The 17,668-nt window shown below is 35.1% G+C and overlaps 4 protein-coding genes across 4 annotated transcripts; 2 read left to right on the plus strand and 2 right to left on the minus strand.

Moving 5' to 3' along the window:
- The first annotated feature begins 1,080 nt into the window (after positions 1–1,080).
- On the plus strand, positions 1,081–2,506 carry LOC146898011 (F-box protein CPR1-like). Its single transcript, XM_085731619.1, has one exon. It carries the CDS (start codon positions 1,188–1,190, stop codon positions 2,427–2,429), a length of 1,242 nt encoding a protein of 413 aa, XP_085587745.1. The 5' UTR covers positions 1,081–1,187; the 3' UTR covers positions 2,430–2,506.
- Positions 2,507–5,794: 3,288 nt separating this feature from the next.
- Positions 5,795–6,604, plus strand: LOC146898012 (putative F-box protein At1g47790). The gene has a single exon (XM_085736496.1). It carries the CDS (start codon positions 5,795–5,797, stop codon positions 6,602–6,604), a length of 810 nt encoding a protein of 269 aa, XP_085592622.1.
- Positions 6,605–8,569: 1,965 nt separating this feature from the next.
- LOC146898013 (F-box/kelch-repeat protein At3g06240-like) lies at positions 8,570–9,962 on the minus strand. Its single transcript, XM_085731620.1, has one exon. The coding sequence runs from the start codon at positions 9,865–9,867 to the stop codon at positions 8,677–8,679; it is 1,191 nt and encodes a 396-aa protein (XP_085587746.1). The 5' UTR covers positions 9,868–9,962; the 3' UTR covers positions 8,570–8,676.
- A 2,228-nt stretch (positions 9,963–12,190) lies between these two features.
- On the minus strand, positions 12,191–12,755 carry LOC146898014 (uncharacterized). Its single transcript, XM_085736497.1, has 2 exons — positions 12,547–12,755; positions 12,191–12,341 (listed from the first exon to the last, which is right to left on the minus strand). The coding sequence occupies exons 1-2, from the start codon at positions 12,753–12,755 to the stop codon at positions 12,191–12,193; spliced, it is 360 nt and encodes a 119-aa protein (XP_085592623.1).
- Positions 12,756–17,668: the final 4,913 nt, after the last annotated feature.

A 17,668-nucleotide genomic window follows, 5' to 3' on the forward strand; every position in this document is an offset into this window, starting at 1 on the left:
GTGGGAATTGGACCCAGGCCCACGCTAGGTGTGAGGGTGGGTGTTGAAGTTGTTCGTACTTTGTTGTTAGTCCCACATTGCTCAGGTTCCCAGATTGTTTTTTTTTTGAATGAGGTTCCCAGACTGTTAAATGTATAAAAAGGGAAATGATAGATACAGTGACAAAAATTTTCAAGAAAATTTCAAGACAGTGTGTATTTGTTTTTTTTTTTTGAGAGAAAGATGCTTATAGCATTTCATTAATAATAATAGTTTCAATACAATGTGGGATATCATAATAAATAATGGGACTAGCTAAGGATGTGGCTTCTCTTGCCAAAGCATGAGCCGCCGCATTCGCTTGTCGCCTAATGAACTCAACCCGGGAGTTTGTAAAGGAGGTGGAAAAAGTGTCTCGACACGCATCAATTATGTGACCAAACTCTGTAACATTGACCGTGTGAGAATGGAAAGCATCTCGAGCAATTTTTGAATCAAGCTCAAAATCTATGTTATCAAATTGCATATCTTGCATCCATTGAAGAGCATGATACAAACCCAACGCTTCACCTACTGCTACGGGGAAGACAGTGTGTATTTGTTAACACCTTTACTTAATTACACACCATTACCTCCCTTGATTTCCGCCAAATAACAAATTTAATGTATAAATATGCTTGAGCACCTTCATCCTTTGAGCTAGCTTTTGGGATAAGATCCAAGCCTATTTAACCACTATTAATATTTAACACTATTAAATGTGTCTTAGTTAAAGATGACATCATCATCTACTACTAGAAGGAAGACATTTAAGAGGCTTCATTACAAAACAAAATTATGTATTGTGCAATGTTTTTGAGTGCCAAAGTCAAACTAGAAGGAAGACATTTAAGAGGCTTCATTACGATTAGATCATCAAATACAAGTGTCAAACAGTTTTACACTATAACCGTAAAACAATAAACAATTAATCCTAAAAAAGATATGATATATTAAGAAATATAAAATTCATTTAGATTTTACAATTTCTTAACAACTAAGGAAAGCAATCTTTTCTAGTTTATAAAAGATTTGCAATTTATCAAATTTCTTATCAACTAAGTAAAGGAATATTTTATGGTTTATAAATGATTTGCAATTTATCTAATAACCCCAATCCAACAAACATAGACACCTTTCTATCCCTCGTCGTTGAGAGATTTTAATTCATGGCTGCTGCAACACATAAGCTGGTAAATACCGCTTACATTCCTAACGACCTTGTTTTGTCTATTCTTTCCAAATTGCCTATCAAATCACTCAAACGATTCACATGTGTTAAAAAATCATTTTCCCTTTTATTTCAAAGCCCTGATTTTATGAACATGTTCCGCAACAATTTCATATCCAAACACAACGAGGACAGTGAAAACACACGTCTCATCCTAAAGGAAAAGACACAAATGATTCCCTTTCCCTACACCTTCTGCTCATTTTCTAGCGAGCAGTTGGAGGATGGGGAGAGATTAGATTGTCCACCTCCATTTCATGAAGATGACTTAGGTATTGAGATTTTGGGTTTAGCAAGTGTTAATGGCACTCTTTGTCTCTACCAAGGCATTTTCCATGACACAAAAATTGTGTTGTGGAATCCTGCCACCACAGAATTTAAGGTTGTTCCTCCTAGCTTTCAACCGTATGACAACATTGAAGTTAAGACACCTCCTCTGGCATTTGGTTATGATCATGTTAGACATGACTATAAGTTGATCCGGATTGCGCATTATCCCTTAGACTTTGAAGGTAATTGGGTTAATGTACCTGATAAGGATAACTATTTTTGGGATGTGGATTATGATCATACTTTTTGGGATAGACGAGTGGTGGAGATGAACGACCCTTTCTGGGAGATATATAGCCTCAAAAGTAACTCTTGGAGGAAAATTGATGCCATTGAGATGCATTTGAATTGGCTAGATAGCTATCCGGTGAACTTGAATGAATTTTGCCATTGTTTAGAACTAGACAGGATTGTGTCATTTGACTTTATCAATGAAATATTTTTTGCTACAACCTTACCCTCGGTTGGCTTTAAAAGGCCTAGGGGATGCGAAACATTTTTTCGGTTACCTAGATTTAGGCGGAAGAGCTACTTAGCAGTGATACATGGGTCTATTGCTTTCATCTCCAATATTGAGGTGTCAAGTTTTTATGACATATGGATTTTGGGTGAACTGGGTGTTGAAGAATCGTGGATTAAACTCTTTGTTGTTGATGCACCTTGCAAAATGCGTCCTTTTGGGATAGGCATAAAGAGCTTTATATTCTTCATAAAAGGTGATGAGGAGATAGCTTGGTATGATTTAAGTACCCAAAGGACTGGGGAGATCAAGGTTAAAGGAGAGTCAGCTGGGTTGCAAATTATTGTTTATAAGGAAAACCTTCTTTCTTTTGAAGGAATTAATATTTAATGTATTGGTAGTTTAATTTATATTTACTTTTACCCTGCATTGATTTTATAAATAAACCAAAATATGAGCTTATGAAATATCATAACTTAGAATTCTCATTCGTTGATTGCATAGGCCTGCCAAATATATATTATTGAAGGGGATTAAAGAATAATATTAGTGAACGCTAATAGTTTTTTGAATGCTCTAATTGGTAATATGAAGCTGGTATTTTTCAATTCAAAAACAAAACTTAATGGAATTATTTTAAGAGCTAGTTAGGATAGATTAAACATAAAATCAACAAGACAAATCAAAATCATTTAGTGTTGAATTGTTGGAATCAGACACTTCTTATTTAAAATACAAATAACATCATATTAGAATCTCTGAGTATTTCTTAGAGTTAGTTAACCATACTTAGTTTAGCTATTTGTGTCTTTATTGCAACTGGATGAATAAGAAATTAGAAGTTCATTTCTGCACAATTCACAAATTGCTTTATGGTATTGCCAAAGCAATTTGTTCAAAGGGAATAATAATTGTGATCAGTGGAATGAACCAAAGAGTCAACTTTCCAAGGGACAACGTTTTGCCTCTCCGATTTGCATCAAGAGTTTCACTCTATGAAATAAGGTGTGCAAACTATTAACTCTTACTACACTGGTTTAATTTGAAAGTGATCATGGAAGATTTAGAAAATCTCAATGAATTTTCGTACCCCATAATTAAGAATTTCTTAAACAATTCATAATTAATTCGTCACTTATTTAAAAACATCAAAATTTAGAGCTGGAGGTTCATGACGTTATAAAAATTCTAGAAGATTAGGGAAAGAAATTTGACCTGTAAGTATATGCTTACTCGGAACAAAATTGTAATTTTGCATGTTTTAATTGAAAAATCAATTTTAAATAAAAAACTATCAAAGCATGACTACATAAGATGCCATGTGTCTCAAATTTACAACAAACACAATAAACTTTTTGTCCCGTAGGATTTCCCATAACTGTTCACTCTTTTATATTTTCATAATTTGTGAAAGCATACAAACCTTCTTTCAACACCTTTATGCAAGTGTCTTGATATTCCTCTTGAAATTCCTCAAATATTTATGGGATGTAAACATTTCCGGCTTAGACAATCATACGAGCCTTCTTCAATTTCAATGTAGGTAGCTTATGTCTTGACTCATATTCAACTTCATACGCATTGTCTCGTTTACCATTGACAGCCCTATTAAGGTGTGCAAAAAATTGTACCAAATTTAAATCCAACTTCAAATGGTTTTTCAAATCAGAATTAAGAATAACTTGCCATAAGTAAGAATAAAATAGTTTCAACGGTATAACTTTGTCGCATCTCCTTCTCTATAACCTGCCATAAGTTGTAAGTCTTCCAAACATTTACGACCATGTGGCAATAAAATAAAATGTGCTTTGCATCTTCATAATTTTCAGTGCTCACCACACATTCTGTCAGAAAAATTTATTTCTCTATCTTTGATGCAAAATGAGTTATCCGCAATTTCTTTCAAGCACAAATAGTATGCCCTTCTAACCGTATAATGCCGAGTTTTTTCCTTCTTTCAAAAAAGGTTGTCCTCAACTTTGTTTTGAAGAAGCTAAGAGCTTGTCCTCAACTACTGATGGAATCAACGATGTATTCAAAATACTCCAAGCTGTAGCATGATCAAAACATTTTTGCACCAAGTGGTGATTCCGCATATGATTTTTATGATAGATGAGCATTTGTACGCATGACTTCCGTTGGCAATGGTTGACCTTGACTCGATATAGAAGCTCCATCTCGGAGGCATGGAGCATTAAAAATGAGAATATCCTCACTTGAACCTGTTTCCATCTTGCACCTGTTTTGACCACTCTCTTTGCGGAACAAATACTTCGGCAAACACAATTATTATTAATAGATAATAAATACATTTCCTATATTAGGAGAGTAGAAGTATATACTAGTATAAGTAACACTGAATTGGTTCACATGCTAACTTAGACCCCTTAAACATGTGGTTAGAGGTTCATTCCTAATAACTCGTATGTGTAAAATAATTCTAGTTGGAAAGTGAGAACTCATCTTATGTGCATCTCATATTCTATTCCATATAGAGATTAGGCACTGTTAAGCACCAGTGAAAACATATATATCATGATAAAAAAAATTAAAAAAAAGTATACTAGTATATTCCCTATCACAGAAAAATATTCTACCTCTTTGTTCCACGATGTAAAAAATTTGGTTACCATACTATTCAACTATTTTCTTTACAATGTCTAGCAATTATTGAGTTTAGAAGGACTTGTTTTGGGACCACATTACCTGTGCCACAAAGCCAGCCTGTGGAAGTGTAATATATACTTCATTCCGCTAAAAATGTTTAAACATACACTCGAGAAGTTCTTGTATGAAAGCGCACATAACATCTCATTCTTACAAACAACCAATAAAAACACCACAAGTCATTAGCTATTAAAATAAAAAAATGCATACCTTTTTTCAATACTTTCTTAAAACATTAAATTAGGAGTCCGTTTAGCTAACAATACATAATATCCGAAGTTCAAACCTCCAGCCAGCGAAGAACACTCCATACCTAAACAAAAAAAATCAGTAGCTACACCCACCATGATTGACACAACCACATTAAACTTGTAAAAAGGAACACAACCACATTAATAAAGACCTGGAGGGAAGACAAATAAGGCTTTGATCGAGATTAAGTTTTATCATATTTCCATATTGAATGGAATTTTTCTTTTCGGAACACAGACTGAATGTCTAGTCAAGTGTTTATTCGTTGTTAAGTTTTGTACACAATTTTTTTATTTTTCTTCATTTTGAATCAGTGTGATAAGACAAAATTAGTGTTTTTAATTTTGGTTATGAACAAAATTAGTCAAGATTAACAAAGTTTTGGCAAGAAACCGCTGGTCATGGCGGATGGTTTTGAGAAAAGAAGAAACAAACGACTTCCACTCTTTTCTTTTTCGTGTCTTTTTCGTGTTTTAGTTTTTTATTTTATTTTCCATAACATGTTCCTAACTTTGACTTGTTAGGTTCGTTTCTACTTAAGTATTTCTCCATACACTCCCCTCCCATCTTGTTTGAAGTGTAATATATATTTAATTTTTAAAATAGAAGAGTGTAATTCAAGCATTTCATAAAAAAGAAAAGAGTGTAATTTATTCTATATATTATTTACTTCTCAAGGGAGAGTAGTGTGTATATTTCAATTTAGAAGGAAGAGAACTGTAATTTAAACATCTTTGAAAGAGAATAGAGGAGGGGAATTTACTCATTTCTTATCAATTAAGCAAACAAATATTCCACATTTAAAGAAGATAAAATATATATCAAAAATGAAAAAAATGACAATTGGAAATATATTTCATGGTTTGGCTGTTCTCAAACCAACAAGCAATCAGAGTAATCTCTCACATTTGTCTTCCTTTGTCGTTTTCTGCATCGTCGAGAGAGAATTCAATTCATGGCAACAACAGATACCTGACGATCTTACTTTCTCAATTCTCTCCAAACTGCCTATTAAATCTCACACACGATTCACATGTGTTCAAAAATCATGGTCTCTTTTGTTCCAAAACCCTATTTTCATGAACATGTTACGCATCAATTTCTTCCTCAAATCTAAACAATATGAGGATGATGACAATGACAACACGCGTCTCCTCCTAAAGCAAAGCAAGCAGCGGATTCCCTTTCACGACTCGTTGTACATTCTTTCCGGTCAAACGTTCGAAGATAGGGTGAGATTAGACTGGCCACCTCCTTTTCAAGAAGATGATTCATCTGTTGAGATTTTAGGTTTTTCTAGTGTTAATGGCATTCTTTGTCTCTGTCAAGGCCATGGCTATGATGTAACAACGGTTTTGTGGAACCCTGCTGCTGGAGATTTTATGGTCATTCCACCTAGCCATCAACTGGAAGAGTGTAATTGCCCGCCTGAGGGATTTGGTTATGATCGTGTTAGAGATGACTACAAGGTGCTTCAAATTGCTCAATATCCTGATATGGTCTTCGAAGGTAATTGGGTTTGGTTGCCTGAAAAGGATAACCATTTATGGGAGATGGGTGAGTTGTTGGATGAGGTGTTGGATGATGATAATGAATTTTGGGAGGGTTGGGCAGCTAACATGTATGCTTCTTTCTGGGAGATATAGACACTACAAGAAAACTGTGTTTTAGCGTCGGCCAAAAACCCACTCTAACAGGGTAAAACAGACGCTAACAGTGATTTAGCATCGGATTAGCGTCGGTGACGGGGGCATGCTAAAAAAGTTGAAGCTACCCTCAAAAGTAACTCTTGGAGGAAACTCGAATGCCCTGGTATGCCTGATCCCTGGGGTGGTGGTTTTTATCATGTGAATTTGAATGAATTTTGTCATTGGTTAATGCCACAAATTTATATGTTGTCTTTAGTAATGAGATATTCTTTTCAACAAATTTACCCTCTGAATCAGACATACTACCTCCTCTTACACTACGGGAGAGAAACTTAGTGGTGTTAAATGAGTCTATTTCTTTAATCGTTAATAAATTCCAGACAGCTTATTTTCACATATGGGTTTTGGGTGAACTTGGTGTCAAGGAATCGTGCAGTAAATTCTTCGTTCTTGGACCCATAGATTTTAGTATTATGCGTCCTACTGGAGCAGGGAAGAAGAGCCATACATTCATCAGAAAACATGATAATGAGCTAGCTTGGTTTGATTTTAGTACCCAAAGGATTGAGGAAGTTATAAGGGAAATCTTCTTTCTTTTTGGAGTAATGAATAATAATAATTAATTGTTTTTTCTGTCTAAATTCTATATTTTCAGCCTAATATTTGAAGGACCTTGTTATTATATTTAGGATTTTATACCCAGGTAAATGTAATGAAGTTATTTATATATGAATTGGCTAATCAATTGCCCATAATCCATTATTGGTTATGCGTCATTCTCTTTTTATTTGCAAGGAAACGGCAGCTTATTAAATTTTAAGTACTTACAACATAAGTTGTAATATGAAATTCACTTGTAGTTATTGAATTGTTTACCTAAAGTTCTAAACAACCCTACCTATACTTGATATTGGCAAGTTGAGCTTCAAACTTTACCAATAGAGATTATCCCATAGGCAAGTTGCTTTTGGAACATTGGTACTTACGATATTTATGGAGAAGATCATGCTTTTTCCTAGAAACTGCTAATTAGATCTTAGTTAGGAAATATCAAAGAAGAAAGATATCATGTAACAAATTGGGAGGAAATGCTATGTAGAGTTACACACCTGGAACTGCAGGCAACAACATGGAGAGAAGAAGGGAAGGAAGAAGACGACGCCGCTGCCAAAAGGTGTGGTGGTGGAAAAGAGAGCAGACAACGGTGAAAACAGGATTAAAGATAGGTGAGTTGAGTTTTGACAGACGCAACTCGAAACCTAGTTCTCATTTTTTATTTTTAGTTTTTATGTTCTGTGATGGGCCATGTCCAGTTAACACCGGAGCGGTGTTGCGTCTGTGTCCTACCTGATAGAGTATTTTTTTTTTTGTTGGTTACGGCTGAATCTGCGTCACACGCATGTCAGTTTCAATTTCAATGTAGGTGCAGTTGGTTAGCTTATTACTTCCAGAGTATATTGTACAGCAGCAATTTGCTTAGATGTGATCATAAATTCTGTCCACAACAGAAAAGAGTATATCACTGTTTTTGATATCCATGACCATTACATGGCATATTTTTCGGTTTGATTTAACATTGACAAATATTAATTTATTATAATATATGATGCTTTCTATGCCGTTTATCATTTATATTAAATTCAATGTGAGTAACTAAAATTATATGAGGTGTCTTGAATTTGTATGATTTTGAAGCATGTAAGAAGCGGTGTGCTATCTGCTACATTTCTATTTAGTATTATAACCTGGACTTATTTAGATTCCTACAATGAGTTAAGATGGTTTTTTTCTCTTACCAAATGGTTGGAAACATTCTAGTTTACTCGTGAACATTTTTTTTAAGTATAGTGTTTTGATGAACCTCAAATACATTGAAAGATCATATGATAATTGGAACAGACAAAATAAAAAGTCATTTGGTAAAGATAAAAGATCCCTTTTATGCAATTCAAACAGAAATCATGAAAACCAAAAAATATGACATAATTTTATTTCTCAATAAAATATGACATTCATGTCCCTAACTAAACCTCTTGGTTGAAAGCTTTGAGATCAGACTACAAAAACAATTAATTATTCATTCCTTCAATCGAAAGAAAGATTTCCTTATAAATTACAAACTGATGAACATACATTACAGAAACCCCAATTTCTTCAAACCTTTGGGTACTTAAATTAAATCGGGCTAGCTCACCGTCTTCTTTTGCAAAGAATATGTCATTCTTCTTCGCTGCTCCAATAGGACAACCAACGAAAGTTAATGGTCCAACAATGAAGAGTTTAGTCCAAGATTCCTTAACACCGAGTTCACCCAAAATCCATATGTGAAAAGAATTCATATTATCATAACTGCACATGGAAGCAACATAGTCATTTAATATCAACAGGGTCCATTTATACATCACAGCTGAATCTGAGGGTAATGCGGTCGCAAAGAATTTCTCCCTGCTAAAGTCAAACGACAACATTTTACTTGCGAACCCCAACCAATGGAACAATTCATTAAAGTTCACCTGACAACTACATGGCCAAGGTAAAGGCATATCGACCCCATCGAGTTTCCTCCAAGAATTACTTCTGAGGCTATATATCTCCCAGAAAGGGTCGCCCATCTTACAGTCATCCACTAAAACATCCCACTTCCGAAAATGGCTATTCTTCTCAGGCCCATAAACACAATTAACTTCAAAGTCTATGGGATATCGGGCATTCCGAATCACCATATAGTCATCTCTAACATTGTCATAACCAAATGCAATGGGACAAAAATTAAACTCAATGTTGTAGGTGGGTTGAAGGCTAGGAAGAATGCTTTTGAATTCCCCGGTAGCAGGGTTCCACAATACGGTTTTTATGTCATTGCCTATTTTTTGGTAGATACAAAGAACGCCTTTAACACTAGTACAACCCAAAATCTCAATAAATGAGTCATCTTGCTGAAAAGGAGGCGGCCAATCTAATTTCATCCTATCCTCAAACTTCCCGCCTGAAAGTGTGCATATCGTGTTGTGATATTCAAAGGCGGTTGTCCTTTCTCTGAAGAGGAGACATGTGTTGATGTCGTCCTCATCATGTTTGGATATGAAAAAATCATTTCGGAACATGTTCATGAATATAGGGTTTTGGAATAAAAGAAACCATGATTTTTTAACACAAGTGAATCTTTTGATAGATTTAAGCGGCAATTTGGAGAGAATAGAGAAAGCAATGTCGTCATGTATGTGAGAATTACTAACCTTCTTATTTGTTGATGCAGCCATGATTTAAAATCTCTATGGACAATAACGAAACAGACCGAAGTGTGGAGCAAGCAAATCAAAAGGACAAAAACAGAGTGAGAGGAAAGGCATGGCAAAAGTTGCAAACCATTACATATATTTATAATCATTTAAATGTGGAATTTTTGTTTTCTTAATCGATAAGAAATTATTCAATTATTAATTAAAGTAAAAAAGATGGTAAAAAATTCAATTCAAAGTCGTCCAATTGCCACGTAAGCATGTTCCGTAACCACACTTTTTTTTTCTTACATTAACCAGTTTAATTAGTATACTCTTTTAGTGTACAATTATTGCCACAAATCATGATAGATTTTAGAAACAGGTTATTGAAGTCTTGGCGGAGATTGGAGGCAAGGTTATGACCCTGTCATCTTACCCTTTCCATGTAACAGTATTGTAAGTATGAAGCATCAAGATGCATAAGGTGTGGAGAATCATCCCTCTTGTTGTTTCATGTCTCACTTGCAGCTTCATACGTGTTTTTGGAAAATTCAACAAATTAAATAGAAGCCACAATTATCGGTCCATAACGCTATGGTCACTTCACCGGTTGAACATGTATCCAAACATATCACATGAAAATTGAAGAGGGAAATGTGTTCATTTCACCAGTTGTCCACATACAGTTTGTAAGCTTAGGATTCACAAAGTTTCTCTACAAAATTATCTCTATTTCTTTTATGAGAAAGAAATTTGTATACCTGGAAAAATCCATTTATAAATGCCAATAACAAACATATGAAACTAAAATAAGTGTATATTTTACTGACTAAATTCAATTAAAAAGTAAAAAATCCAATGATACGAGAAACCTGGCTCCACCATTTTCTCGTGGAAGTCACGCAAACGGACTTCGTTGTAGGAACCTCATATCAACTTTTACCATCTGTCCACTTTCGTTAATAAATTGAAATTGGTTCTTGAGCATAAAGATTTGTCACTCTTATTGACAGATATTCTCAATTTTTCCGAAAAATTATCAAGAATGATATTTACGCAATTTGCATCTTCATCATATACTAAATAACTAACACTGTTTCAAAATGAAATTGAACGGACCTTATTAAAATTTGAGTGCGTTTCCAAGATTAGTGACTTCAGTGACATGGATGATTTCACATGCCTGCGTAATCCTCATTAACCTACTTCTATCAGATTTATAGCAATTAAGCAATGATTCGCAAAATCTCATAATATTGGTCAACTGAAACATGAGAAGATGAACCAAACATGAGAACATTTATCAACCACTTTTGAATCCTTAAGTTAGAATGAATGCCGAACAATTGACAACGAAGTGTTCATATACTTTAACAAACAAAGAAGATCATAACTAAACTAAAATATTGCATATCCAATTGGTAAGAGAAACAACCATACATGCTGTGAAGACCTTAATCACTCAAGTTATGCAAAAATTCCAATTTCTTTCATGTCTCAAAATCATCCAAAATCAATTTACCTCTTTCATATTATACATAAAACCGGTCTCCGTGGAATGGAAAATCTGAGGAATCAATTTATCTCTACTATTAGAATGAAACGATATAACCATTGTTCTATAAAAAAAGCAAGGCTACTACAATAAAATAACAAATGCCATCTTCCTGAGAACAAGACTAATTAACATGACATCAGGCAAACTAATCTATCACTATCTGCTAATTGTGATTTCCTGTGTTACACATGACATTTCTTTCAATTATCAACTATTCTGCTAAATGATACAATATTATTGTTCAAAGTTCCACAATAAAATATCAATATTTCAGATGCAAGTTTTACTATAGTTATAAAATTAGTGCAGGGTAGAACTTGAGCAGAATTCAAATCTTGCTATTATAATTCATTGATAGTATTGCTATCTAGCTATGTCTCTTCCTTTTTAGTGATTGGATGTTCAAACTGGGGATGACAACTTGGATTTACTTCAAATAAAATTGAGGTCATTCAATGTTGATAAAATAACATTAATACAATGGAATAGAAATCAGAGGAATATGCAAATAAAAAAATATTGATACATGAAAAATACTACAAATGTTTCTTTCTTCTTTACTTGATGAAAATGAATAAAATATGAGCAATTGACAAACCAATTTGTATATAAATAACTTCATAACACCCCTCTTGATATAAAGAAGGTTAAACATTGAGATTAGATTACAAAAACAATTAGTTAAACATTCATTCCAAAAAAAGAAGGTTTTCCTTACAAATAAAAGTTTGCAAGAAATTTCGCTCTCCTTTAACCTCTATGTCCTCAATCCTTTGGGTATTTAAATCAAAACATGCTAACTTCTTACCTCCTTTTAAGTAGATTATAGAAGTCTTTCTTTATTCCTGCTATGAGAGGACGCTCAATGCAAGGTAATCTTCCAACAACAAAGAGTTTAGTCCACGATTCAGCAACACCAAGTTCACCCAAAACCCTTATGTGTAAATAAGTTGTCCTTAGGATAGTGCAAATGAAAGCAGCATACCCATTTAACACCACCAAATTTCTCTCAAACTTTCTATGCTCTAAAGACGTGATAGAGGATATTCCGTCAAAGTCAAACGAGGGAAAAGTTGTTGAAAAGAAAATTTCATTGCTAAAGTCAAAGGACACCATACATTATTTACACCCAACCAATGGCACATTTCATTCAAGCTCACCTGTCCAATGGTATCTCCTCTGAGGAAAGGTAATGATCATCCAAACACCCTTTCATCTTCCGGAAAAAGGTACCCTTTCGAATAACCTTATAGTCATCTCTAACATTGTCATAACCGAATGCAAAAGGAGGATTAGACCTAATGTTCTTATATGATATATGGCTATGAGGAATAACCTTAAATTCACTGGTAACTGGGTTCCACAACATCAACGGCGAAGCTAGCAGAAAATTTATGCAGGGGCCAACTATAAAGATTTTTTTTTTAAAACAAACATATTAAATTTAAGGATAAAATATATTTTTAGTCCCATAAATTATAATTTTTTATGGTTAGTCCTTAAAAAAATTATTCAATTTCTGTCTTAGTTTTTTAAAATCTTACAAAAAAAGTGTTTTTAGTCTTGAATATAATCTCTAACAAAAAATTAAGGACTAAAATTAACATTAGACAAAACGTGTTTCAAGAACCCAATTTCATCCATAATTATTTGTTTAATAATGTCTTTTCAAATGTAAATAAATAAGTAATTTGCAAGAAACTCATTGTCCATTTAATTTGTCTATGACTATTTTCTTGATAATTTTTATTGTTGAAAAAGGTTTCTCTATTGTTGTTATTGAGACCAAAGTATCAAACCAATACAAATAAATCTATCAATCATGCATGTAGTAATTTTTTACTTTATTATTTATGATAATTTTTGCAGCTGAACTTGTTTGGGGTAACTCAATATTTATTATTTGTGGTAGCCGGATATAAATACATACCGACCAATTCAATAATAATATATTTTTTGGGGTAGCCTTGGCTACCCCTCCCATATGAAGGGCTACGCCCCTGCACAACATAATGGTTAAGTTGCCATCAATGCCTTTGAAGATACAAAGAATGCCATTAACACAAGACAAAATGTGAATTAATGAATCAATGTCTTGAAAAGGAAGTGGCCAATCTAATTTTACTCTATTCTCGAAATTCTCACCGGACAGTGTAAATAGATTATCGTGAATCATCCATGATCTCCCCCATTTCCTTTCACATAGAAGGAGACGCGTGTTGGCGTTCTCTTAATCATGTTTGGATATGAAATTGGAGCGCAACTTGTTCATGAAACGATTGTTTTGAAATAAAAGAGACCATGATCTTTTAGCGCATGTGAGTCGTTTGAGGGATTTGATAGGCAATTTGGAGAGAATAGAGAATGCAATGTCATCATTTATGTGAGCAGTACTGTTAGCAAGCTGGGTCCCACCAAGCTAAAGAGAGAATCGTTGAAGCCATTTTGGCTAAAGGATTTTGTCTCCAAATAATTTTTATCTCTTTTATTAAAAATATTATGTCAAGTCTTTGTAGTTTCCTTCAAGTGACCTACGGCCCATTAGTATTAGGCCCAACAAGGGGTCATAACCCTAGCTATATATAAGCTTGTAAGCTGCCTCTTTAGAGGTCATGAATGAAGTGAATTTTATTTTATTTCCTTTCCTTTACTGTTTTATGTTGTTATTCTTCCTGCAACTTTCTCTACGTTTGATTGATAACCAAGAACCTAGTATCAATTGGTGCTTTCATTGAGCAAATCCAGGGGGTTGTGAGGGTGTTACGGTTATACCTGAGGAGGAACGAGCTTGCTATACAAAGACCTACCTCAATATCCCAAGCCATTGGCCTTGCAAAACTCATAGAATCCAAAATTAAGGAGTCAAAAACCAAATACACTCGCCCTTTTACTCACTCACAATCTCTTACCTCAACCACAACTCCAACTAAGCCATACACCCCCCCTCCTACTACCTTTCCCCCTAACACTACTCCCGCTCCACAACCTAAACCAAACCCCCCAACTACAAAACTGCCTATAAGGAAGCTTTCCCCGACTCAAATGCAAGAACGACGAACCTTGGGCCTATGCTACAACTGTGATGAAAAGTACGTAGCGGGTCATCGATGTGCTTCGGGTCGCTATCTCTTACTCATACTTGACCCTGAAGACCCTTTTGTGTATGCTAATGAGCAAGAAGAACCCGAACCAAGCGCAATTGCCGATGAGACCTTCTTTAGCATATTGATAAGTGCTCAAAAGTAATATATTTCATGTGTTAAAAGAGGCATTTTTAGTGACTTGTTATGCAAGTTATCTACGGAAAAGCAACCAATTGTTGTAATTATACCATTTATGCTTTATATGCCTAATTCTACCCAATTTATGCAGGAAATGACAAGCAAGGACCAAAACTCAAGTTGTGTGAACCAAGCAAATCTCGCTTACGCGAGGTCATCTCGCTTAAGCGAGATTCCTCCAGGGAGAAGCTCAACCTTCGCTTGCATCTCGCTTCCAGGGTCGCTTGTGGATTTTGGCATCTCGCTTACGCGAGTTAATCTCGCTTACGCGAGATTTCTCCAGGGAACAATTGTAAATCTCGCTCCCATCTCGCTTCCAAGTCGCTTAAGCAGGATTCCAAGGCGGTTTAAGTTTCAAGCAACCTCGCTTACGCGAGGTATAACTCGCTTGAGCGAGATGCAACTTCATCAAGGAGCAGGGCTACGTGGCAGGATCTCATTGGCCATGGTTGGATATTTATGATTCTCGCTTGAGCGAGATGTATCTCGCTTAAGCGAGATTACACGTTTTCAGCCCATTTAAATACAAGTTTTCCCTCTCTCTAGGACTATTCACTATTCCATTGAAACATTTTACACATTTCTAGAGAGAGGTTAGAGCTATTTCATAGAGAGAAACACAAAGCAAGTGATTAAGGAGTAGATTCAACCCTAGATTCATTGAGACATCAAGGATCTTGGCATGGAATCTTCATCTTTCCTTCCTTCCTTGCATTAGTTTACATGTCTATATGTAACTAACCTTCTTTGTAGTATTGAGGTAACAATCAAGCTATTATGTAATCTTTTGATCTTTTAATATATATGGTTCTAGCTATATGATTCAATATTGTTGTTATTCTTGCTTTTAATGCGTTCAAAGAGATTCAAGATGATTTGGACACAAACCCTTGAATCTAGACCTAGAATAACAATCTATCTTATGTTATATCATTCTTGACAAGTTTGTAAACCTTTGATAATTACTTTTAATCAAGATTTTAATGCTTTCGGATATTTAATCAGGCTGGACACGGTCGATTAAGTCATCCGATCGACTTTGTTATCGTTTAAGGAATTTGGACACGAATGTTTAAACGATAACCTAGAAATAACGATGTCGCTTTGGACACGAAGGATATTGTAGAAATGATTGTAATAATATTGGTTATAAAGCTAGAGTCTGTTAATCGATCGAGAGATTGCTGCTGTTATGCTTGCTCGTTATCTTATACCGCAAGCGAAATAGTTCGATCCCCTCTCGTTTTTACTTTAGTGTCAAATATGGATATAGTGTTACAAACAAACAAATTATATCCAAACCCTTAATGTGAACGATTGTGTAAATGCTTATGATTAAACGTAACTCCCTGTGGAAACGATCCTATATATGCTCACGTGTACATAGTTATATGACGTGTAGGAAAAATCTTACATCAAAATGGCGCCGTTGCCGGGGAAGCAAAGTAAGAAACATATCTGGAGAAATCTCGCTCAAGCGAAGTTAATCTCGCTTAAGCGAGATTATTGCATTTTCGAATTGTTGGTTCTGGAGAAATCTCGCTTAAGCGAGATTATCTCGCGCAAGCGAGATGAGTTTTTTTATTCAAAAATGGTAACGGTTTCCAAGGGGATTAACTCCCCTTAACCACTCCCCCATCCACTCATTTCCCTCATTTACGTTTTCCAACTTTCCTTATCTCCATTCTCTCTAAAATTTTCCTTTCCTCACAAACTTTAACCCTAAAATCAAAACCAATTCAACCATAGTCAAGCACTTACATATTTCTTCATTCATCATCATTTGCTTGCTTCATTCATCATCATTTCAACAGGTTTGATTTATATTTTTGTGCCATACTTTTCAATTTCAAAATTCATGCTTTATGTAAATTTAGAATGGCTAGGGTTAGATGTAGGTGTTTGTGACTAGAGACTGTTTCATTAGGTTCATAACAATGAAAATGAATCAAAATCATCACTGTTTTTATTCAACATTCAATTGTGTAAATTTTGACCCATTTTGGAATCTTTGGAAAATAAGGGTTTTGATTGAATGTGAATATAAGTCTTGATTTTGGTTCCTTTTCATGAATTGGTTTGGATAGAAGTGGATTAAGGTTGATTTTTGTTGAAAATTTTGTGTTTTTGGTTGTGTTATGCTGGAAATGGGTCATTTTTCGCAGGTGCAGAACAATCTCGCTCAAGCGAGATTCTTTACCAAAAATCTCGCTCAAGCGAGTATTCATGTGAAATCTGGAAAAATCTCGCTTGCAACTCGCTCAAGCGAGGCACAAGCGAGATAGTTCTGTACCTCTTTTTGTTAAAAGTTTATCTGCTTTAACCTTTTTGATTCCATACATGTGCTGATTATTGTTCTATACTGTATATGGTTTTGCTGGTTGTTTTGCAGATGGCACCCAAAAATCAACCAACCAAGAAACGAAAAACTACTGCTTCCTCATCCGGTGTTGTAAACCGTCCTGCACCCTTACCTAGAAATCCGGACCGTACCATCTACACATCCAACAAAACCTATGCCAGGTTTCTCGAGCTGAAAAAAGAGAAAACCTGGCATGATAAAATTTTCCGGATTAACCCTGAGGGAGAGTATGCTGACATAGCAGCCGTTTTCACTGAGAGAAAATGGGAGAAACTCCTTAACCCATACCCCAAAATCAACCTGGACCTTCTGTGTGAGTTTTATGCAAATGCCTTACCAGATTGTGATGCTAAGGAAATGCAAGCTGCATTTTCCTATACCACCATGGTGAGAGGAAAAACCATCCGCTTCGATAGGGATGCTATTAATGATTACCTAGGCAAACCTTACACCCTACCTGAGCCCGAGGACCCTGACACACCTGCCTTGTGTCCTTATGCGGAAAGAGAAGAGGCTGCTGATTGGAACCTTGGTAAGATTGAGAGAGAGATTCTCCTGCCAGGAAGGACATACACCGAGTCCAAAGCGGGTAACCGCAATTTGGCAGCTTTCTCTGATATGAGGCCTAAAGCTGGTATT

This window comes from Medicago sativa, chromosome 8 (assembly GCF_051527215.1).
Source record: "Medicago sativa cultivar Bolivia chromosome 8, Bolivia_mono, whole genome shotgun sequence".
NCBI classification, from domain to species: Eukaryota; Viridiplantae; Streptophyta; class Magnoliopsida; order Fabales; family Fabaceae; genus Medicago; species Medicago sativa.